The 22,719-nt window shown below is 40.7% G+C and overlaps 1 protein-coding gene across 4 annotated transcripts in view; it reads right to left on the bottom strand.

Moving 5' to 3' along the window:
• The window catches only part of birc6 (baculoviral IAP repeat containing 6), a 90,975-nt gene that overhangs the window by 38,615 nt on the left and 29,641 nt on the right, over positions 1–22,719 (bottom strand). The window contains exons 29-62 of one of the 4 annotated variants that reach the window (XM_088304304.1): positions 21,438–21,790; positions 21,085–21,304; positions 20,367–20,503; positions 20,111–20,248; positions 19,878–20,020; positions 18,602–18,733; positions 18,252–18,467; positions 17,881–18,064; positions 17,343–17,516; positions 16,960–17,093; positions 15,775–15,928; positions 15,561–15,677; positions 14,500–14,660; positions 14,043–14,169; positions 13,826–13,936; positions 12,598–12,856; positions 11,941–12,512; positions 11,655–11,830; positions 11,489–11,585; positions 11,172–11,366; positions 10,899–11,099; positions 9,131–9,410; positions 8,795–9,051; positions 8,571–8,679; positions 8,049–8,270; positions 6,903–7,755; positions 6,677–6,820; positions 5,399–5,528; positions 3,972–4,103; positions 3,711–3,872; positions 3,464–3,637; positions 2,351–2,550; positions 912–1,245; positions 159–376 (exon numbers count right to left, since the gene is read on the bottom strand). In XM_088304304.1, the coding sequence (XP_088160430.1) occupies positions 159–376; positions 912–1,245; positions 2,351–2,550; positions 3,464–3,637; positions 3,711–3,872; positions 3,972–4,103; positions 5,399–5,528; positions 6,677–6,820; positions 6,903–7,755; positions 8,049–8,270; positions 8,571–8,679; positions 8,795–9,051; positions 9,131–9,410; positions 10,899–11,099; positions 11,172–11,366; positions 11,489–11,585; positions 11,655–11,830; positions 11,941–12,512; positions 12,598–12,856; positions 13,826–13,936; positions 14,043–14,169; positions 14,500–14,660; positions 15,561–15,677; positions 15,775–15,928; positions 16,960–17,093; positions 17,343–17,516; positions 17,881–18,064; positions 18,252–18,467; positions 18,602–18,733; positions 19,878–20,020; positions 20,111–20,248; positions 20,367–20,503; positions 21,085–21,304; positions 21,438–21,790 (7,216 nt within the window). The remainder of the gene's footprint in view (positions 1–158; positions 377–911; positions 1,246–2,350; positions 2,551–3,463; positions 3,638–3,710; positions 3,873–3,971; positions 4,104–5,398; positions 5,529–6,676; positions 6,821–6,902; positions 7,756–8,048; positions 8,271–8,570; positions 8,680–8,794; positions 9,052–9,130; positions 9,411–10,898; positions 11,100–11,171; positions 11,367–11,488; positions 11,586–11,654; positions 11,831–11,940; positions 12,513–12,597; positions 12,857–13,825; positions 13,937–14,042; positions 14,170–14,499; positions 14,661–15,560; positions 15,678–15,774; positions 15,929–16,959; positions 17,094–17,342; positions 17,517–17,880; positions 18,065–18,251; positions 18,468–18,601; positions 18,734–19,877; positions 20,021–20,110; positions 20,249–20,366; positions 20,504–21,084; positions 21,305–21,437; positions 21,791–22,719) is intronic. The other 3 variants (XM_088304305.1, XM_088304306.1, XM_088304307.1) reach the window with 3 other exon arrangements.

Below are 22,719 nucleotides of genomic sequence, written 5' to 3'. Positions count from 1 at the left end.
CGTATGATCACTTAAACTGCACTGATCTCAAAGTCCATGACAAAACTAAATGCATCTATTCAGGTGGAATAATCTTGTTATTACAGAGGTTTATGCATAAGAAGTCTGTGGACAGAGATGTTTGTGTCACAAAAGAGGTCAAGGTCAGTCAACCATACCTCAGAGACATTACTGTTCGCATTGGGGTTCCGGGGCGCATGGTGGCTAAGAGCTGACAGGCAGGCCAAGATAAGGTGAATGGCACCGATCTCCAAAGCCATCCGACGGAGCAGCACGCCATCGTCAGTAGTGAGAGGAGTGCTTCTGAACAATGCTCGCAGGACATGAAAGGGCAATGTGGGCAAAACGTTTGCTGATGGAGATTGCAGGATATGACCTGGAGTAGAGAACAGCAGAACACACACAAATAAAATATTCGTCAAGAAAATAGCAGTTAATTCAATTATTGGAGATAATTTAGAGTAGTATTTAAGATATGAGACTCAAATTAGCCTGTATGATATCAAACATGGACATTACAAAACTTTCTTGAAGACAACTGAAAAATAGGGGTGTAACAAAAAAGCGATTTGAACAAGAGAATCTTATTTGGAATTTAAAAGATGCAAGTGTATCAAATCGAACAGAATGGAATCATTTTACTTTGAAACGTATCGAGATGTGTATCGAATAGTCTTTCATTAGGAAAGATATACCTTGACTTAGGAAATGACACACTCACATTACTGACAAGCTGAGCCGTACCATATTGAATCGAATCATAATCCCACTGAGTAGAACCAAATCGTTTACTTTTAAATTAAACAGTCCTTGAATCGTTTTCGCACCACACATATCAAAAACCGGTATTTAATGGTCTCTTGCAGAGAGATGCACACCACTACAGAAAGGGTAAAGTTATTCAAACTTACTGCCCTCTCCATCATCTGTGACACCAAGCACCAGGCGCAGAAGGCACTGAGCATGTTTCCTCTCCTTCAGCAGTACTTCTGCGTAGCCTGGTAGGCGCAGGAAGAGGCCAAACGCTGCCAAGGAGTGGGCAGGGATGGGCGACATTGTTTGCACTGAAGATGAAGATGAAGAGGCTGACTGGGACTGCTGCTTGTTGATGGGCGGTGGCTCGGTAGCGATGGACTCAGGCGCCTCGTACACCAGCTCCCCAGATTGCTCGATGGTGACCCACTCAAACTGATCAGTGTCTTTTGGTTTCTCCTGTGTTGCAGAGGGCACAACTGGGGCACTGACCTGTGGCCAAGCATTAAAGACAATAGGACATTTTAATAAAGGTGAGCCACGTGTGTTTGCTGAGGTATTATACCATTGGGAGGAAGAAATTATGTCATGTAATACTTTAAAACATCGAGGATTGATGAAAATTCTGAATGCAATTTAAATTCTTGACTAAACATACATTAAAAGTATCTCAAATTATAGCAGTGCTTCTCAATTATTTTCCCGTCACGCACCCCCTACCAAGAAGAAAACAATTTGCGCCCCCCCCCACCCGCCAGCATTTTTTTTACAGTTTGAACTAATGTACATTTCCTTTGTATAGTGATGTTAGATTGTCAATAAAATCTCCCTTAGCAAAGCTAAATTGGTAAGAAATATAATTTTGAGAACTATTATTGTGAGGATCAAAAACTCAGTACTTTGTGATACAGATATTGATGAGATGATAAATATTGACTATACGTTTGACATCGAACCTCTTCGTCATGATGACGTCATCCGTTTCTGTGTTCCGGTCTGAGAGCGTCTGCTAAATTGCTAACGTGGCTGCCGTCTTATTTCACGTTTCGATACGTAATGATTGCAATGCAACATTTCTGTTCAGGGCCGCTGGCGATTATCACACTTAGCGCCCCCTCGTTCGCCTCCTCATTTAGAAGGCTACTTGATAGTGGGGTTGTTTATTTGTCATCACGCAGCTCGTTGCTGCTGCTGTGCACGGACTTAGACATAGTAGGAATAAAGCTCATACAGCTGAGACGCAAGACTTAGATATAGTAGAAAGAAAGCTCATACTGCTGCAACGCAAGATAGCTTGGCGGCTAGCATTCAAGTAGCGCCGAAAGAAATTACTTCCGGGACAACGAGCGGCAGGGTGACGCTTTTTTTACACACAATCAGAGATGATTGAATTGCTTTTTTCAGTTAAGAATGAAATCAGCATCTACAAACCATACATAGTATTTCCTTTTTTTAGGGGCTCTTAAAATTGGCTTGCTGATGTAAAACATTTAAATGAGACAAAAAAAAACCCAAAAAACTGAAATCTGGAAGTAGGCAAATACTTTTTGACAGCACTGCAGATAGAAAGGAGTGGCTGTTCTAATGCAAATCTCACCTGTTGAATGACATCTGGATAAAGCATAGGTAGCCTCTCTGCAATGAGCGCCAGGCCTCCCATTCCAGCAAAGACTTGCAACGGCGACTGGATGGGGTGCGTTTCGAGTAAGGACTCATCAGTTGCGGTGTCAAGACATTCGTCGCCGGCAGTCATTGGTTCATCTTCAAGGCAGCTGTTCAGCATGTCAGGGTGATCCACTGCAGGAAGAGCAAAAAGAAAACCAGCTGTTGGCAGTTCAAATAATTTTTTCAAAAACAATGCATCCCGTTTTTTTCATGTGATGACACCACAGAAGGCTAACAGTACACTTACTTACAATACATTCACCATCACTGATGGCAGAAGTGGCCAAGTTGAATTAATGTGGAAGCCGATCCCGTGCCGACAGACACACTGAACTTTTGCCAAAGATGTAGATAAAGTGCGAAACAATCACAATGGCTCTCAAGAAAAGGGAAACTGATAAAGGGAGTGTTATTGGAAACGCTTCTTATAAAGGAGCAAAAGATCTGTGTTCTTGCTATCACGTTTAGTAACGCGACAATCAATCTGTCACGCATGTCTTTGGAATGTTGGTGGAAACCGGAGCACTCTGAGAAAGCCCACGCAGGCACAGACATTTTTTTTAAGAGTTATATTTTTACATTATAGTGTCGTCACTTGTTTTTATCGTACATTCTATTTTTAAGCCCACAAACAACTTAATTTGGGTTTTGGAGTGTATAAATCGCATTTTCATTCATTTTAGTAGGACATATACCTCTTTTTATGAATGTTTCAAGTTACAAACAGGCTTAAGGTACCATGTAACTAGAGGTTCCATTGTACAAGGAAATGACCGTGACTAAGGCGAGGGAACTGGCTGCTCAGTACTATATAAGCAATTCTATTCAGATAAATTAAACATTTATGATACAAATTATTAGACAAAATTAACATTTGTATTTAATTGTTATTTTACTGAAACCTTTCTTATTATAGAAGCATCAAGAATGCTTGAGCATGAGATGGATTGCCTTTTGTGAGAGTGTCATTCGACATTTTCTGGCAAAAAAGACAGTTGATAGAAAAAGATTGATCTGAAGGTTTAACACAATTCCATCTCTGTACCTTTCTCAGTGCGCAACCGTTTGAAGGAGTCAGTTTTAGACAGGCCAGGATCAGAAATGACTTTGGAGCCCAGTCTAACAGTGAGGTTGATGGACTGGTAGCCCTGTGGCATTTTGCGGTCATACAGTAGTGTCAGTAGTTGGGCCAGAGTCATCTCCGGTGGGAGGGGCTGACCTAAAGGAGGATGGAACAAACAATTTAAGAATCGAGCGCCTGCATGCTAACCATGCATATGATTAGGTTATACCTGGAAGCAGCTTGTGGTAGAGGTGGAAGACAGGCACGCTGATGGTTTTGGCAGAAGGGTCCACACCTGATGAAGTCGTCAACTTGTCACTCATCACTCGACCCCTTCTTGATGGAGGTCGAGGAGGAGTGGATAGAGCTCGCTTAGATTGGGACTTCAAACCTAAGAAAACAATCTCTCATTTTAAACATAGAAAAAAACAAGGTACTTGTAATTTGATCATGACAAAATGACTAGAGGAAGCAAATTGTAAATGACTACCTGAAGCCACAACCACACTGTAGTTGTCCTGGAAGCCACTGTCAGCTTTCATCTTCTCCTTTTCCTCATGATTCTTCTTCTCTTTGTCTTCCTTCTGCTCACTTATCAGTTTGGCTGTAATGCTAGGTGTGTCTGAATATAGGAAGATAACACGAGAAATAGATTTACTAAAGCATTGTTTTCTGAAAGCTCCAGCTTCAAAACAATTGACGGATGAGCAGCCTATCATGGTTAGTGGCATTAACACAATACTAAGAAAAGAAATGTAACCCCCCCCCCCCAAAAAAAAAAAAATTCTAATACATACACACGTGCTACCATCATTAGAAAAAGTCACTCAAAATATAAACCGCAATACCAACTATTTGATAGTCTATAGATACCTTAACTGCACAGCATTCCATTACATTCCAAACTCCACTGGGTTAGCTATTAGCTATGCATAATTCCCTTTGATAGCCAAATAATGAACTTACACGGTACAAGCATGTCTCTAAATACAGCGGAAACTCAATTTACAAACGTAAGTGGTAAGCATTCACAAATCAAGGTCATGTTCCCATTTAAATGACAATAAATGCAATTCATCCGTTCGAGTCCCTCAAACTAGGATATCCTTACCTTTTTTTTACCAGTGTGAGGTTATAAATGACCCTTTTGATGAACAAGTTAAGCACAAAAATGTTTGTACAAACTGCCTCTCGTTACATACGTTTTGTTATGCAAACCGTCACAGCATGGAAGAGCGGACAGGTCTGTCTTGTGCTATTTAACCGTCATTAGTTTTGTGCATGGCTCGTCGTGAGTTGTGGTTTTCTTTTTTTAAACATTAAATTGTAAATTACATTAAAGTAAATTGCCCCAAAAACACAAAGCCTGGGCATCTGCTCTGCGGCAGTAGATTGAAAGTTGCTCTGAGTGCAGCAGGTAGTTCCGCTTACACACTTGCTTTTTTACACAAATATTTATCTACACAATGCCAACAGCAGCCGTCAAGATATCTTATTAATGTGGCAAAAATGTTCGAGACTATGTATGATATGTGAAGTATCAATAGTATTAGAGTGACATTTTCAGAGAATGATTATCACAAGCCTGCACTTGCGCACATAAATTTGGGTGACCAACCTGTCCTTCAAAGAATTGAAAGATACCGTTAAAGGTGCTGTATTAATTTGTGTGTGTATTGTACATAAATGCGTACTCATAATAGTCATTAGTGACAGAGTGTGTCCAAAAAAGAAAAGTCGGTGAGAAGGGTCAAAGTTGTTTTTTTCCCAGATTGTGCAGTTCTGATTAAACTACTGATCTGGCAGAATTTTCTTTTCTTGTGTTAACAAGGTTGTTGCCACTTCTTATTTAGTGTCTGACACAGTTTACATATTGAAATGAGGTACAAAGTCAACATTTTCCTCTTTGATACATACCAGACACCCGGTCCAAGACTTCAGCAAGGGTGGTAGAGATTTGTAAATGGAGGGTGCGGTAGTTGTGGCCTGCTCCATACATCGGATGTTGGATCATGTGGCTGGTAGCGTTGATCCGTCCTTTGTATAACTGAAAAGCCACACGACGATACAGATATGATGATGATTTTTTTTTTAAATTGAACATATAAACAGAACAGAAATAAATAGTCATACGTAAAAGATTTAAAAGGAAACAAAAACATAAAAAAATTTATAAAGGAATGTCACAGTCGACATGTTTAATAGGGGGTAGGAAGAAGTAATATAGATATAGATTACGGCTAAGCGATATACCTCCGAAATGTGAACATTCAAGATTCAAGAGTATTAACATCGAAATGAGGACGTGACCTTTCCACGCTTGTGTTGCATGTAAAGCTCCCATCAACCAACCACATTCACATTCTTCCTTTCAAGTTTGGTGTTAAACCACAGTTAAAACCAGCTAATGACAAAACAACTTGCGGAGGCCAAGAGGGACACGCAGAGGGCGAGAAGGACACACGCCGCATGAGGGACACGCGGAGTCGCTGCTGCCTAGACAGCACAGACGCATGGAAATCCACTTCAGTGGGCAAGTAAATACACGGACAGTACACGTACATAGATTGTGGTTTTTAGAACAATACGTGATGATATTTCTAAATTACCAGTGGATAAAACAGCAGAGCTTCTTGTAAAAATGTACGATCATCCCACTCCTCACTATTGCTCAAGATTAACATTGTCATATATCTGTCATTGTTGACGGCAACCATTTTTTTGTGGATTAATAAAAATTCATACAATGCGACAAATTGTATGGGGAGCCGCAAAAAGAGATACAGGCTGGTATAGTTCATATTGCTGGGAGCCCATAAATCACATCGCCGTGTAATGCATTATTGCAAACACAACCATCATCATGTGCAGAGGGGAGTGGGAGTGGGGAACTTATTCTTTTCCAACACATCCAGCCATATTCTGCAGCGCTTATGCTTACCACGGTCGTGAATGGACATACTGGTACAGAACAACACAAGATGCAGCAATTTTCAAATGTTTGAGTAATTTCAAGGTCACAATGGAAATTACGCGATTAATTGTGATTGAAAATAGTAATCGACCAATGGCCCTGAATGAGGTGCAATTTCTTATTTTGCATTTTAAATTAAAGTATTCAAACTTCAACCATCTTCATATGTTGCATCAAAAGGCAAACCAGTTAAATGTTGACGAGCAAACCAAGCTACCCACCGGGCAGGGAGACTGTAGGAAAACGGTGACTTTCTCATCCTCCAACATGAGTTGCAGGAACAGCCTTCGTATGAAGCCTGAGATGCTTCCAGAGAGTGGCACATTGCCCCGCTGGGGTGCTGATTGGAAGAGCTCACAAAGAACCTTCAGCAAAAACATATAGCAATGTTGAAAATAAGCATTGTGTGTATCACCTTCCGTGAGAAAGGGGAAAGCAAAAACCCACCTGCGCCATGAGCCGCTGGTTGTTAGGGTGACACGAGATGCACTGAAGAAAGAAAGCCACTGTGGCATTCTCCAAAGCTGTTCTCTGCTGCGTGGTGAGCCCTCCTGTTTGGCCTGAAGATGCCAGGGAAAAACGTGAGCCTAAGAGGTGTGGCTGGGATGGCGACAGACCTCCAGAAGAGGCTTGGCCCACGGGCTGACAACCTATGTTGGCACTTGCACTGGAGTGGCACAGCAGAAAGAGCAGTGCCGTCCACAAAGGGTTGACCTCTGGTCCGCCTAACCAGTCCTTCATGGCATGGCTGTTGCCTACTTCAGTGAGAAAGCGCAGAACCGGAGCAGCTAGCTCTGCTGCAAGCGGTGGACGATGTGCAGATGTGGCGCATGGCTGGTACTGGTATTGTCGCCTGTCAGCCAGAGCAGCGGGCAGGGGCAGGTCAGCACTGGCAAGTAGACAGACACAGAACTGGGCAAGGCTGCGAACGAGCAATGAAGGCAATCCTGAGTCAAGCAGCTGCTCTATTGCTCCCGGAGACTGCGAGGCAGCTGCCAATGTGGTAAGCTGGGACTCAGATAAAGTAACTGGCGGTCGTGCATGCTTTGAGTCATCCGTAAGTCCTGTGGTGGTGGCAGAAGTGTTCGCACTGTGCTGCTTTTTGCCATCATCAGTCATGGCAAGTCGACGCTGCTGGGCTTGAGAATGGCTGGCGTTGGACATAGACACAATCCCCATCCAGGACATGAGCAATGAGAAATAGCTCGGATGAATGTGACACATGGAACACAGGAGGCTGTCCACGGCCTTCTTTAGCACAATGTCACAGGGCAGAGACATGGACCAATTGTACAGGAGTCTAAGGGAAATGAAAGGCAGCACAGTCAGTAATCAATGTACAGGACTGTGCTTTCAATGTTGATATCCAGAGTCGCATGCAACTACAGATAAAAATTGTTGATCATTTTGATCATGTTTCAGAAAATATTAAAAATACGAAATTTGTGAGGTGACTTAAGATGAACGAAAAGTGCAAACTCCGGGCAAAATTGTTCAAAAGAGAAATAGGACAAATTAATGTCTCAAATAGATTCTTAGTTGCAATACATATGTATTCTTGAAAATAAAAAAAAAGAAATAAAAAAGACTAACTCAAATAGCTCTTGGTTGAGCAGTGTTGGGAGGTCATAATCAACGGGCAGCTCGTAACTGTGCCACAAGATGGCTGCCACACAATGGAGGTGGGACGGTGAGGGCATGAGGAGCCCGTATTCCCTCAATGAAGAGGAGCCACTGGTGCTGGAGTAACCAATGGGGATTTTTAGAGCTGCAACCCTTGATGAGTCATGAACCCACTGAAGGAGAGCCTGGATTCTGGAAAAATAAAGTTCAGAGAACACTATGATGATCCTGGACAATGTTAAAAGACACAGTCCACTGTCCTTCAAAGTGTCCACGTCAAAGTGCATTAAAATGCAACAAACGGTGCACTGCGACAGTAAAGGATAAAGAGGATAAACATAAAGACACTTTTTACGAGCAGTTTAAGAGCACGTCTAGGATATCACCTTGATAGAAAACGGTTTCTCATTCATCATTCTAACAGTGAAGCTAAACAACAACATCATGAAGTAAGGACAACCCAAGTTAAAACAAGCCATGTGCTTCACACACCTGTCCTTGGTTCCCGAGTCCTGCGTGGTGCCCAACTGGTACAGAATGTCAATAGTTGAGTCTGAGGAGAGGCCATTTAGTCGACCAAACAACAGAGGACTGTTCAAATCTAAAAAGAGAGATTACTTTCTTTATTATAAGAAAAGTGAGTTTATTGACCTTCATGCAAGTTCATCCCAAACTCCGTGTAGCACATCCATATAAAACAAAAAAAATTAACTTACTGGCCGGGTCAGTTCCGGAGGCAGCACAGTTTCTCAATAGAATGTCGATGAGTTTAAGACCAATGCGTGTAGACTGCAGGCCAATCTTGACCAACACCGCTTCAATGTTAGGCGAGTGCATACCACAGTAAGGTGACATGAGCAGTGCAGCACAAGTCTGCAGAAGGTTAGCAGTCGGTGCTGCTGCACTGGCCATCATGGCCTCCAGATCACTGACATGGGTGAGGCAGTGGTGAAGAAGACGAAGCCAACCAATACTGTAAACAAAGAACAAAAGAGTCACAAACTGGTAGAAAAAAATGAACAATTGGCAGTTGATGGGAACATATTTGGTACCTGGTTTTAGAGACCTGGTCCTCAGATGGTAAGAAGGGGTTATTGACAGTTGCAGAGGAGGTGTTACCAAACGCTGTCAGGCCCAAGAGTTTGATCTGAGACAGACCAAGGGTGCTGGCATCACGAGGCCGGTGCAACCTTAGACATACAGCCGATGCAACCTCAGCCTTGACCAGCTGGATTTTGATGTAGGTGAGGCCGCTGGTGATAACTGGCGTGGAGAGTGGCAACATGTTAACCCCATCGGCACTGATCTCCACGGAGACTGAAGAGGGGCAGGCTAATTGGAAAGAAGAAAATAGAACAGCTAAATACATTTGGTGGTTTTATTGCTTAAAAACTAATAAATTACAGAACATTTGATCCCCAAACCTTTTGCCACCATGGACAAAGTCCATAGTTTTCTCACTTCACTGAGAAGTTCTTTACGGTATTAAATTTGCCTGTTTGATAGCATATACTGTAATTTTAAATGCAGCAACATCAAAATTCTGCCATAAAAACACATTTGTACAAATAGTGGCTATTCCACCTCAGCTAATTGAGTATGTATGCTTACAGCTGATCACTGTAATCAATTTAAAATGCAAAGGCTGATGTATATCTCTTTTTGGCAGGTAATCAACGGGTTGGGAATTTGCAGGGACTGATGTATTTGCTCTGCTAACAAAAAATATATATTTTTCGGTGCGTTTGTCTTTTTGTGCAGCACCCGGTATTAAGATGAACGGTGGTTAGAGACTGCACCATTCATAGACTTTTCAAAAGATGTCCACTTTTTAAAAAATAATTGCTGCTTGTAATAATTTTGTGAAACACTACTTCAATTATAATTACCATATTTCTGGATTATATGTCACGTTTTTTTTTTCTCCATAGGTTGATTGGTCCTGTGACTTTTACTTAGGAGCGACTTATACATGTAATTTTACAGACAGCCACGCGGTGGCACTCTAGACATATGCACCAATATCTCCTAAGCTTTCACAATTTAAAATTTAATAAGTAAACATCTTAAAGGACAAGTAAGAATGACAAAGCACAAACGCCCCCCCCAAAAAAACTCATTCTGTTGACTACAAGCTGCAAATTGTAAACTTTGCAACCGAAAACTGTAATCGTGCAGCAGAGAGAAAGTTTGGAGTAAATGAGAAACTTGTTAGGTACTAGCGAAAAGCGAGTTTGGGCATGCCCAAAGCTAATCTCGGGATAAAAGCAAGATGGTCACAGCCAGAGAAAGGCGTTTGCCTGGGGGTGCTTGAACAACATGCGGGAAAACCATCTTGATGCTTCCATTTCATGCAACGCAACCCCCTCTCTATCAGCAGGGAGAGTGGTGTCCCAAAAACATTTACACCTTTTCTGTTCATGTTTACTTTTAGTGTAGCTAAATTACCACATGTTAGCATATCTTGCACCGATTCAGCTTGGTCTCTATTCGTGTATTAATGTTATAACTTGCCTTCAAATATGAAATGTCTGTTTGATCCGAGCCTTTTCTAACATAAATTACCTGCCAAAAAGACGACTTGTACTCCAGCTCGACCCGTGTTTTTATTTTTCTAACTCATTATGCATTTGTGGGCCAGTGTGACTCATACATCATACTACTTATAGTCCAGAAAATACAGTACATATATCAATTAGTGATTACTTTCTCAGTTCATTGACCACTATAGGTGTAACAAAGGCAATTGCAAAGTTATTTGGAGAAAATACTGACACTGTATTTTCTGTGTATTGTATTACACAGTGGGGCACGACTTACTAGCTAAAGAAGCAAGATGTGGCTGAATGTGGAGCTCCTTCAGGAGCACAGCAGCAGGCAAATGAATGGTGAGGTCACACCAAGCCTCTTCCGGAAGGAAGATATAGGACCAGGCCGCAGAACGAGCCCGACGGTGAGGTGGTGTAGCCTGAAGTAGGACTTCTGCTGGCTGAGCTGTTGGGCTACTGGATGTAATTGTACCTGAGAAAAGAAAGATCATTTGACGACTTGTCATTGCAAGACACTAAGTTTAGCAGAACTGCATTTAAGCACCTAATGGCGCAAAGTTGTGGAGTCCTTCTGCATTGTCTGGCTCTGATGTCATCACTCGGGATTTGAGGTTGCCATCTGATGCTTTCCCTGGACCTGAGTCTAAAAACTTCATAATGGTAGACACCATGCTGCGTGCAGTGTTCACTATGGCTCTGGTGCTGGTCACCATGTTGTTGCAAATCAACTGTACGCCACCTGGTTCGGGACAAGCAAGTTATATGATCCAGTATGGTAATAAGGAGAGAAATTGATGATGAATAGAGGCTAGACATGAAAATAATAAAAGTCAGTATGGCTATTGATCTGCGTCTCCTTACCCATATCATGGAAGGCTTTGAGTGCCTCACTAGTATCCAACACTCGCAGAATGAACCACAAAAGAGGTTCAGACAGCTGACAAGTGGAAAGAGACCCCTAAAAATAGGCAACATATTTCACAACATGTACGATAGTCGCAGCCTAACAGAGCAGTGCTTCGCTCACCTGTCGACCCATGTATCCACAGGCCATGTATGTGAGAATGGGCTGCAACATGACCTGAACAGAGGTTGCCCTCTTGCTGAGAGTGGTGAGGATGGTGAAGAGGCCGTCACCTACTGAAATGGCATCCAGACCCCCATGGAAATTTTCATGTTTGGTCAGATGGAGACCACTTGCTCCTGAAGACCAAAGAGGACTGTCAGATCAGCGGAGAATAAGCCATGTTACTGTAAAATAAAAGTTAAACATATGCTGATTTGGGTGAAAATTCACAGTTGGTACACCTTACCGATGATCATGGCCATGGCACTGCTGTTGCACTGGCCCAGCGCAGACAAAATCTGACTCATTATCTGCTGATTAGCCAGTACCAGATCAGCCACACCAGCAGACGGACCCTGGCTGGAAGTAGATCCGCCAGCCACACTTTCTTTGCTTCCGCAAACCTTCTCTTCATCTGACACGCTGCTATCAACTGCCCCGCCGCCGGCCATTGGCAGCCGACCACTGAATTCTCTGTCGCCTGACAGAGGCAGTTGCACCAGCACGTTAACCAATTTAAGGAGATCAAACATGAGCTGATCACGGGTAGTTTCCCCACAGACAGCCTTTGCGTCTCCCGGTCGAATTATGTTTGCAAAAAGGCCACCAAAACAAGCACGAGCGCCCACAGAACTATCAGAGCCACTGCGTGAGACAACTTTCTCAGCGCATGTGATGTAATGGTGAACAAGGAATGTGATAGACTCAATGACTGAGGAGATGGTGACCACAGACACCACTTCAAAGTTTTGCTCTAAAGTAAACTCCAACAGCTTCACTTGTGCATCAAGTGGACCCTGACCTGACTGGAACGGCCCCCTGAAAGTTCAAGATGGCATGTAAGTTACCATAAGACGACAGCAATTTAGCAACACATAACATCTCTTGAGAAATGAACACATACCTTTCAGTCGACATAATGTGCAGGAGTTTGAGTAGGAACTCGCTGAACATTTGTGGACAGGTGGAGGAAAGATGCACCTGCAGGCGACTCAAAAACTCATGCATAGCTTGAGTGGCAGTGGGTCCAACTTGAGAGCTATGCTGATTTGTTCCATTGGTGTTGCTGCCAGATAGGAAACGCACCAGGACATGTACCAGAGTGGGATCGGACACCATCTGATGCGCTGTGCTTTCTTGAGCGTTCATCCCATTACTGGAGCCTGAAAGTTCAGATGAGTTCTAATATTATTATTCATCTTCTGTATTCTTTCTTCCATTGAACATTAGACTAAATGCAGAAGCAGTGAAATTCATTTACAGGTACTGAGTCACAATGCAACTATTGCACTGGCCGAAGAAGGGTGCTCTTTCAACAAATTCTAACACCTTCTGTCATTTGACGTGAATTAGCCTGCCACTAAATAATTTAAACCTAATGACAAACAACCAATGAAGCAGCAAAATAATGAATTTATTGCTTTGTGGTCTCAGCCACAAAACAAATTAACGTGTTACTTCTTATCAACAAACCCCTAGTCTTTTTGTGTTTAGAATTAAGGCAATTTATTGCCATCTACTGTCTTGTTCTTTTAATATCCACAAACAGAAAGCTAGCATAGCCGGAATCAAGAGGATTAGTGTCGGCTTTACTCTTAACCTTGTAACCATGGGCATACTGTTCAAAGTTCTATTTCGTTTTATGATGTTCTTTTTTTTCCTTTTCAAAGCTTGTAACTATTCCAACTCAGCGTTTCATTCACATAGATACACATTTTGTTAATATTTTTAAAGCAAAAAACAAGATGAGTTTTGGATTAGGCACCCAAATTAGTTAAAAACAGCCGTCAGACCTAACTCAACACAAATTGTGTTCCCAGTGTTGTTTGAATATATGAACATTTTAATCCGAGTGATTAAGTCGAAAGCTATATAGTAAGAGCTTTCTGCGACTAATTTGGAACACTAATGCAGCTAAAGATTAAAAATCTGCATAAAGGGAAAAACAAAAAAATAAATCAGTGGTACTGACATTCAGAATGGAACATCATTTTAGAAATACAATGTTGGCATAATGTTCACTCAATTCAATGAAAAAAAAAAAAAAAAGGCACGACTAATCAAGTGACAATTTGACCAACTTCCGTGACTTTTCATAACTATGCATATCAAGATAAAAGTAAAATACTGACCTTGGTAAGGCATGTTTGTCATCAGGGTCAGTGAATGCAGCACCAGACACCATGTTCTCAGGGAGGCGTTGGGGTACCATGCCAGCACAGTGAGAAAACTGCTAATGGATGCTACACGTACAAAACAAACAGATTTATACATTCCTCTCCGAATACCTTTACTAGAAGAGCTCAAGAACACAAGTAATACAGAACGGTGATTGAGAGAAGTCCCGACCTTGATTGAGTGGAATGGTGGGTACTCGGCTGGAATTAAACAAGAAGATGTCTGATCCGTTATCGTCATTGCCACTCTGGCTTGTGTTGAGACTCAGTGTGATCCACAGCTGCAGCAAGGACTCCAACTGAGAGCAGAAATGTAAAGATTAAGAGAAAAATATGCGGGGAAAAAAAAGGTAACTAGTCATTGGAAAGTTGGTCATCTGCACCCGTTGAGGTGGCCTTCAACAAGGCAAAATCCCTGCTTCTCTAACCCTGTTGGGATACCCCTATCAACTGGTTATCACTCCTCGCATGCCTGCATGTGTGCAATTTGATTCCACGCATGTGGTATGCAACTAAATATATATGTATATAGACAACAGAGTGTAAATTAAATTTGACCCTGTGGGATTCTAAGCAGCCCAATAAATAATCTTCATGTGGTGTTACAGAGTTAAAAAAAGAATGCAGACCTGTACGTGGTGGACTTGGAGCATGGAGAAAAGCTTGTTGAAGCAAGCACTGAGCATAGGAATGGAAGATGGCTGGACTATGAGGGTGCTGCCAGGAGGAGAGCCTCCTCCATGTAGAGCCCTCAACAGAGAATCATCTGTGCCGTTGGTAGTCTGGCAAACTGAGAAAACAAAAATGTAATATTGAAAGAAAATCTGAAATGAAAAAAGACAACCAAAGTCCACCCGCATAAAGCAAATAAGACCTGAACTCTAAATTACCGTGTTAAAGCTTTCATTGCTGTGGTTTAGTCATTTTGTTTTCAGTGGATCCACTCAAGTAAAAGTCGCACAATTAGGAGTCTTACGACAATTTTAGAGATGGAGATGAGGCGGCTTGATAGCTGCACAAAATTTCTGAAGGTCAAACTGCCGATATGCTTGACATCACAGATGTCATCATATTATCCAACAACTCAGCCAATGTCACAACACTGCAGCTTATTAAGCAACAAAGGATTCTTTCTGGAGTAGTCTTGACTGTTTTTTTTTGTTTGTTTTTTTTTTAAAATCCACAGCAGAAGTTATATGACATACGTGGACTCACATTGAACAGTTCAGAACAGCAAAGTCCTAATGGTTCGACAAAGTCACAGCGGAGCGATTTTTACACGTCTTTGGCATCTGTATGTCAAGCATGTTTAAGAAAACTGCATTACACTCCAATACCCACTAAAAGCCAATATTTTTTTTGTTTTAATATTAACAGTTTTTACACTTGCATGAAAGTAAATATTTCAAAGTGTTAGTTGCAATGCATTAACAGGTATTTAAAACAAGTTTGAATATGACAGCAGTGTGGTCCCTTGCACACATTGATTATTCTCTCAGGAAACAAAATCCAAACTAATTTGAGGTAAATTTGTCTTGAGTTTTTAATGTGAATTATGTTTATGTAATCAATTTTAATATTTCACTTTTTGAGTTTAAAGATGACAAACTTAAGCCTGAAAGAAAGGAGTCATGCTCCATAGACGCGCTTGTTGTGTATTTCCAAACTATAATTAATTTGTCACTGTTACCCGTGGAGGAGCTTGACGTCAGAGCTTGTAGAATCGAGTCGGCTTGTAAGGTTGCCATCATTTTAAGCATCAGTTCAGCCTGCTGCTCCAAGCCCACCTCTAATCGAGCATCCAGTGCTGAGGACAAACCGGCAGAGCAGATCAAAATAACAGATGCTAAGATATCAAAAGCAAATATTTATAGCAGAAGAAAATACATTTTGCATCTCCTCACCTTGGGAAACTGATACTGAAAGTCCTTGTGAGCCAGACTTCTCAACTGCAACTGGTGGTTTTGACACTGGGATACCAACCCCACCAATGTATGGCGTGTAGCCATAAGTGCCATAATCAGAGCCCCAGTAGTCATACCACGTGCTGCTTATTGGCTTCAAACAGACACAAATGAAAAGGATGAGACACATGAGGATAAAAAGTTAAAAAAAATAAGTTCATGGGAAATATTAAGCATTTTAAGGAACATAATTGTTAATTGATTAATAAATTGCTTCTGTCGTAAAGAGCAAGAGGACACTTTCTCATGTCAAGAGAAAAAAAATTCCTGCTCTATGGTTGTCACACTATTCCCTTTGAGCAATTATTGGTCGCCTGCTGCAGTAACATGAAAATAAATAATGAACAAGCAAGAAAAAGAACTTTGTTCAACCATTATTATTCATTATTAATCACTGAACAGAAGTATGATTAGATCTGCTGACACTTTGGGAGCTTCATGCACAGGGGCGCACATAAATTATTAGCCGTGGCCCTCACATGAGCACCAGAGGTTGCTGTTTGCTGCTCACTTTTTTCAGGGCTCACAAACCACATAGATGAACTTTAAGACTTGCGGCATATGTATAAATTAAATGGTGGCTTATTAAATTACAAAAAAAATCATTTAACAAAATGCTTCTCTAGGGTAGCGGTCCAGTGGCCAATCCTTTTTACAACACGGACCGCAAAGACCATAGGAGCGACAGAGCGAAGTCACACAGCCGGCATTCCTACAACGCATTTGGCCACCGACTATTTTGGCGAATGTCGGTGTTAGCGCCGGAGCCATTTGAGTCAATTGAGCTGCACTATTTTAGAGCACAAAATCGTGGTGACAGACTTTAACAGGAGCGCATTATTTAATTTGCAGTGCTCATACGCACTGGCGCACCGCTAATGTGCAACCTTGGTCATGCACTTGAATTCTAAATTTAGTTAAACTTCTGAGGTGTAGTTTTCCTTTATATTGTATCACTTGGACGATAGCCTGAGTGATATTCATTGCTTCTGTTACAATTACAAAGTCATAAGGTTTTTAAGTTTTAGACTTTTGGGGTATTACCTTTACAAGCAAAACATTGCACATAGGGAATAAGAGAAAACATAAAACGGAATACGGTTTTGGGGGAAAAAAAAAACATACCTTAAACACTTTTGCAGCAAGCGGATCTTTTTCCAAATCAATATCTAAAGGATCAATATCAACATCCATGAGGTCTTGCAGCAAGTCAAAGTCCATGTCTTTATCCTTTTCCAAAGACGACAGAGGAGGAGCACCTTTGAATCATGAAAACAACTTTAATATTACTCAGCAAATACACAGATAAATCATACAAGCAAGTGGCTTGTCATTAGCACATTGAGAAAATTGTTTCACAACAGGTTTGACAGAAGAAAAAATAAACCAAATGTTTTCATATGTATATGCTGTCATTTCTTCCATTGCCCTGTTAAACATATGTGCTGTTATGTGAAATGTTGATAATTGATAGGCCATCCCACACGCTCTGAGGGTCAAGGTAGTACCTGCAATGATATCAGGCACAAGGGTCTCATCAATGCTCTCCACCAAGGGGATCGGCGTCGGCTGAGGCAAAGAGTCATCTGGATCAACCCCAACCGATGAGGACGAAGCCCCGGCCTCCTCAGCAACAGTCACTTCATCCATGACATCCAGAGAACCAGGAGACAGCAGTTCACCTGAAACAACATTCATTATTTCTCCAGAGAAACATGCAGTTAGGTCTTTGGCTTTTCATACAGGTAGTGTGTTACAATGACATGGGAGAAAAAAAAGATTTTTCCACATGAAGTCACTTTGATAGCTCGGATTGAATGCCGCCCCATTTTGTTCGAAAAGACTGGCTCTTACTTGAATCTTCTTGCACGTGAACTAACTCACACAGTGCATTACTTACTTATTAGTTATTATGGTAATATCCAGGCTATTTGATTCACAATTTTCAGAGATCACATTCCCTGACTGTCCCCTCTGCCACATTTGTCTGCGCATGGGTGCACACATTGTCTAAAGTAGGAAAAAAAAGCAGACTTAACAACACACCTGCCAGGATGTCTTGTAACATACAGGTGAGGGAATACTGAGCCCAGGCACCTCCCCAGGAGATATCGCCTCGATTGAAGTCCGTCCCCACTAAGAGAAGGAGGAGGCGCTCCAACTGATGCTCAGAAACCACTTCAGAGAGGTGGATTGTCGGTCTGGTGGCATTCGCTATCCTCGCGAGGACCTGACGAGGTGAGAAGTGTATTCATTAAAAGATTAGCAAATTACAGAATGAATGAGCTAATCTATTGAGCAACGTCTTGAAATTGGCTCCTTTTTTAAATAATCCTTGCACATAATGGTATTCTGATTTGTGCTGCTAGACCATAAAATGAAACTTCAATGAATCCTCTCAAAATTGAAGACAATACCTTGCAGACAAAAAGTAGCAGGTCAGCATGACAGGTGAAGTCCATAGAGAGGAGGAAGAGGGCAAGCTTCTGCACCACAGAGATGCAGCGCTCATGGGATAATGTAAAGGGCAAGGGCTCAACTTCTGGAGCTTCTTTGGCTGTTGCAGACTCTGTGTCTAACGTGGAGCGCGGCCATTCGGCCGTCCGCCGAAGACGGATTAGGTCTTTAAAGTGCTAAATAAGACAGAAAGGTTCAACAGATATTTTCGATTAAAAGCCCTTCAATTCATCATCTCAAATCTGTCAGATAAATAAATTCATTTCAAGTCTTTCAAAAGAGGACAATAGGAAATAACTGCATAACCTACCTTGGATGTGGCTTGCTTGAGCTTGGCTTGTTCTACCAAGAGTTTATAGGAGGAACCCTTGTTGCTTTGGATCTTTTCCTTCTCAATCTGCTCGACTAAAGCTTTTTGTTTTGCTTTCAATAGATTTAACTGCTAGAAGGAAAGGGGCACAATGAATATCAGCCCAGCAAAATATTCCCCTTGAACCCTCTAAAATCCATTTGTAAAAAAATGTGATAAACATTTTGATGATTATTGTTAATGACTCTTCGTTAGGTTTATATAGACATCACATTTAATCATCTGGTCAAACTAATTATGGACTATGGAAGAGAAAATGTAAGGAGGAAGGGGCTGGACAGAGATAGACTGGGCAGAGGTATTCTGTATAGAGAGCGCCTGTCAAGCGTAGTCCCGCTATTGTTTCCACATGACCTCTGCCACTTGAAGCGTCTGCCAGAGGCGGCAGTTATGCACATAGTGCTCGTCAACTCGGCAATTTTGACTGTAATCCAATGTCAATTAAGTCGACACTATTTTAACAATAAATTAAAATAAAATGTAAGGATATACTCATTTACAGTGCAGTAAATTTCTGCTTATATATATATATAAATATATATATATAAATATATATATATATATATATATATATATATAAATATATATATATATATATAAATATATATATAGACCAAGTCAGAAACTATATATATATAGACCAAGTCAGAAACTATATATATATATATATATATATATATATATATATATATATATATATATATATATATATAAAAATATATATATATATATATATTTTTATATATATATATATATATATATATATATATATATATATATATATATATATTTATATATATATATATATATATATATATATATATATATATATATATATATATATATATCTTTTATATATATATCTATATATACTATATATATATATATATACTATAATATTTTATATATATAATATAATATATAATATATATATATATATACTATATATACTATTATATACTATAATATATACTATATATCTATACTAATACTATACTATCATATATATAACTATATACTACACCAACCCTATACTATACTATATAGTTTCTGACTTGGTCTTGATTCGTCACAAATGAAAACCAACTGTGTATCTGTGTTTGAAGCCTGAATTGTGGCAAAAGGAAGGTGCATGTGACATTCACAGATGACCCATTCACAATTTCTTTTAAAGTAACTGGGTAGGGCAATTTGGAAATGAATGAGACACATGTACCTGCTTGTGGTGGACGAGTTGTTTGCGAATTTTGCGAGAGTAGAGTCGGTCCAGGCTACTGCTGCCTTTTGCTGATCTGCTGGTATTCTGAGACTGAAGACTGTTATTGATAAAGCTCCATTGAATACCTGAAAAATATTTATCTTAAGTGGCAAAGAAACCATTTGAGGAATCACTATCATTTGTAAAAAAAACAAAAAACAAAACAAAAAACAAAAAAAACACTCATGTACCTGTAAACGTTCTCTCTCTCTCTTTCCCACCAAGGTGTTTCTTCCCACCCGAAGCTTCATCTTCTATACTTGTGACATAGTCCAATAATCTGGAAACAAGCATCACCACCCAGCTGATCATCGGAATATCCAAAACACCTGGAAGACACAAAACACAGTCAGACTGACTAAAACTCACCATTTCTCAGCTTTCACATCACAAGATGTGCAAATCAAGATCAGATCCTTTTCAAGCTCTGTAAACCTGCACCAGTACCTTCAGTCCTATGCAGTGCAGCAGCTTGTGGTTGCTGCAGAGGAGACAGCAAGCTGTCCAGGAGGTTTAGTAGACCCTCCAACACGCCACTGTTACTCAGGGATCTTTGGCCAAGGCAGGACAGGAGCATAAAAACTCTGTGACAGAGATATTCAGAGAAATTTACGATTAAAACATTTAATTCCTTTCAAAGTGATGGAGCTCTGTTGGAGTGATATGAAATTCAATTTTACGTGCTACATTTTTTAGTTTTACCTTCATTTTACAAAGTTATAAAATTGTATATCCTAGGGGTGTAATGCAAACTGTTTTAGATGGTATAAATCACTTTCATCTTGCTAACGGTGTGAAGTGCTTTGAGTACTAAAGGTAGAAAAGCAAGTTACAGCACACAATGTTACGTTCATAAACGTGATAAAAGGTACCACTTTTCCCTAGTCTTTGATAAATGTTTTTGAAGGAAAAGTTGAATTTAGACTACTGAAAAGTAAAACAATTGCATCGTACCTTATCCCATCGTTCCACCTTAAAACATTTTTTCAATTGTACCGCAGCCACTGTATCAAGATATACATCAAATCGTCTTTAATTGGAGAGATGTACACCCACTAGTATATACCATACTGACATTACACATGGTAGCGTCCTTTGATAATGATAAGTGTTAAAAATACATAACGCCTTTCTGTATCGTGGTAGTTGCAATTAACTGCCCTACCTGTCCTGGGGGAAGATAAGCAGCTGTTCGGAGTTGTAGAGCTCCTGCAACACATTAGAAAGGAACTGTCCCCACCAGCGTTCACCTCCGCACAGCTGTACCAAAAGCAGGCCAGCATGAAGACGGATTTTCGGTGTCCCACTGAGGCAAAGGTGTTTGAAGAGCTCCTCGCAAGCCTGTGCATGGAAGGTACTCTGGAGTACTGATGGCACCGAGTGGCCTGAATATAAAGATGTGTAAAAAAAAAAAAAAAAAAAAAGGATAAATAAGGGAAGTGTGTGAATCAATATTAATAGCGACCATATAACCCTGGCATGCAAAACACAATCATAAGTGTCCGGTCCCATCCTCACCATTGTTAGAATGCAGCAGACTAAGCAATGTGTCCAGAAGGTAACGGATGATAGTTCTTAGCTGCTCTGTGGAGGAATTGTGTACCAGGTCTTGCGCCTCGTGAGACCTTGGAGTGGGGAGGGACTTTCGGCTGGCACCAAGTGACACACGTAATCGCTGGACAGCATGATGAGCCAGATTGAGTTGCAACTGAAGCTGGATGCAATCTTGGTAGGCTGAAAAAACACGTTGGTCCTCCTCAACCACCTTGTCTGGTTTGCGTAAGAAGTATTGGGCATTGTTGGCGCTGTTGAGGGGCGGCAGGTCAATATTCTGCAGGAGAGTTTCCAATCGATGGCAAGCAAGATTGTATCTGTAATGAGAGTAAAAACTATCATGAGGGAAATTCATGTGAAATTCAGAGTCTGACAAAATTCGCATACGCTCTTAGTGTTGAATATTGCACTCTCTTAAGCTCTCTTATACACTGAAACCTCAGTTCATAAAGCTCAAAAACAGAAACGTTTGCAAACTAAGGTAAGATGTCCCACTGAAATGAATGGGAGTACAATTGATCAGTTCCAGTATGTTTGTTCTTATCCATATGTAGATAAAAATAAACACAGTAAAATGTACAAATAAAAAAGAAAGCATTTATAATGAACAAAACAGCAGTTTGTTCGCACAGTAAAATAGCCTTTTCATATACAGTATACGCAACGGGAACCACTTTGCGTTGTCGGATGTGGCGGCCAATTTGGGCAAGCAGTAGCCATGGTGAACGTTATGTTACGTAGTCATGCAGACTGAAATAATGCATGTGAAATTGAAAAATAGGGACAGGGGTTGAAAGGGAAAGGTTAGCCCACAAAGCGTCGCTAAGGATGAATTCAGGCTTGCGTGTTCTCAGGTTGTAGGTTGGTCAAGTGATATATTATATATTTATAAGTAAATATAGTCATCCACGCCAATGCGCGACGGCCCCCGCAGACCCCACTGTGGTCTACCACATGCAACCTGATTTTTGTAACCACGCAGACAAAACACACAGAAGCGCACTGACAAAAAAAAGCGAGGTTTTGACATTGAGTTTCAGGAATCGATTGGAACCGGAACTAACATTCTGATTCTCCTGGAATTGTTCGCATTTTAAATTTACGGTTATCCATTTGGGTGCCTCGTCCGTCAACCCAAAGAAGAACTTGCTGAGACCAACAAAGAAGAAGTGCGCACAGGCACACACTAACTGGGTTCGATTAAATTGCCTCAGTGTCATTTACAATATGATTATACTGTGCAAAG

Source organism: Idiotropiscis lumnitzeri, chromosome 9 (assembly GCF_059441095.1).
Source record: "Idiotropiscis lumnitzeri isolate Australia: NSW breed Sydney's pygmy pipehorse chromosome 9, RoL_Ilum_1.0, whole genome shotgun sequence".
Taxonomy (NCBI): domain Eukaryota; kingdom Metazoa; phylum Chordata; class Actinopteri; order Syngnathiformes; family Syngnathidae; genus Idiotropiscis; species Idiotropiscis lumnitzeri.
Note: the sequence above shows the minus strand (reverse complement) of the source record. Positions and strands in the feature narration are given on the sequence as shown.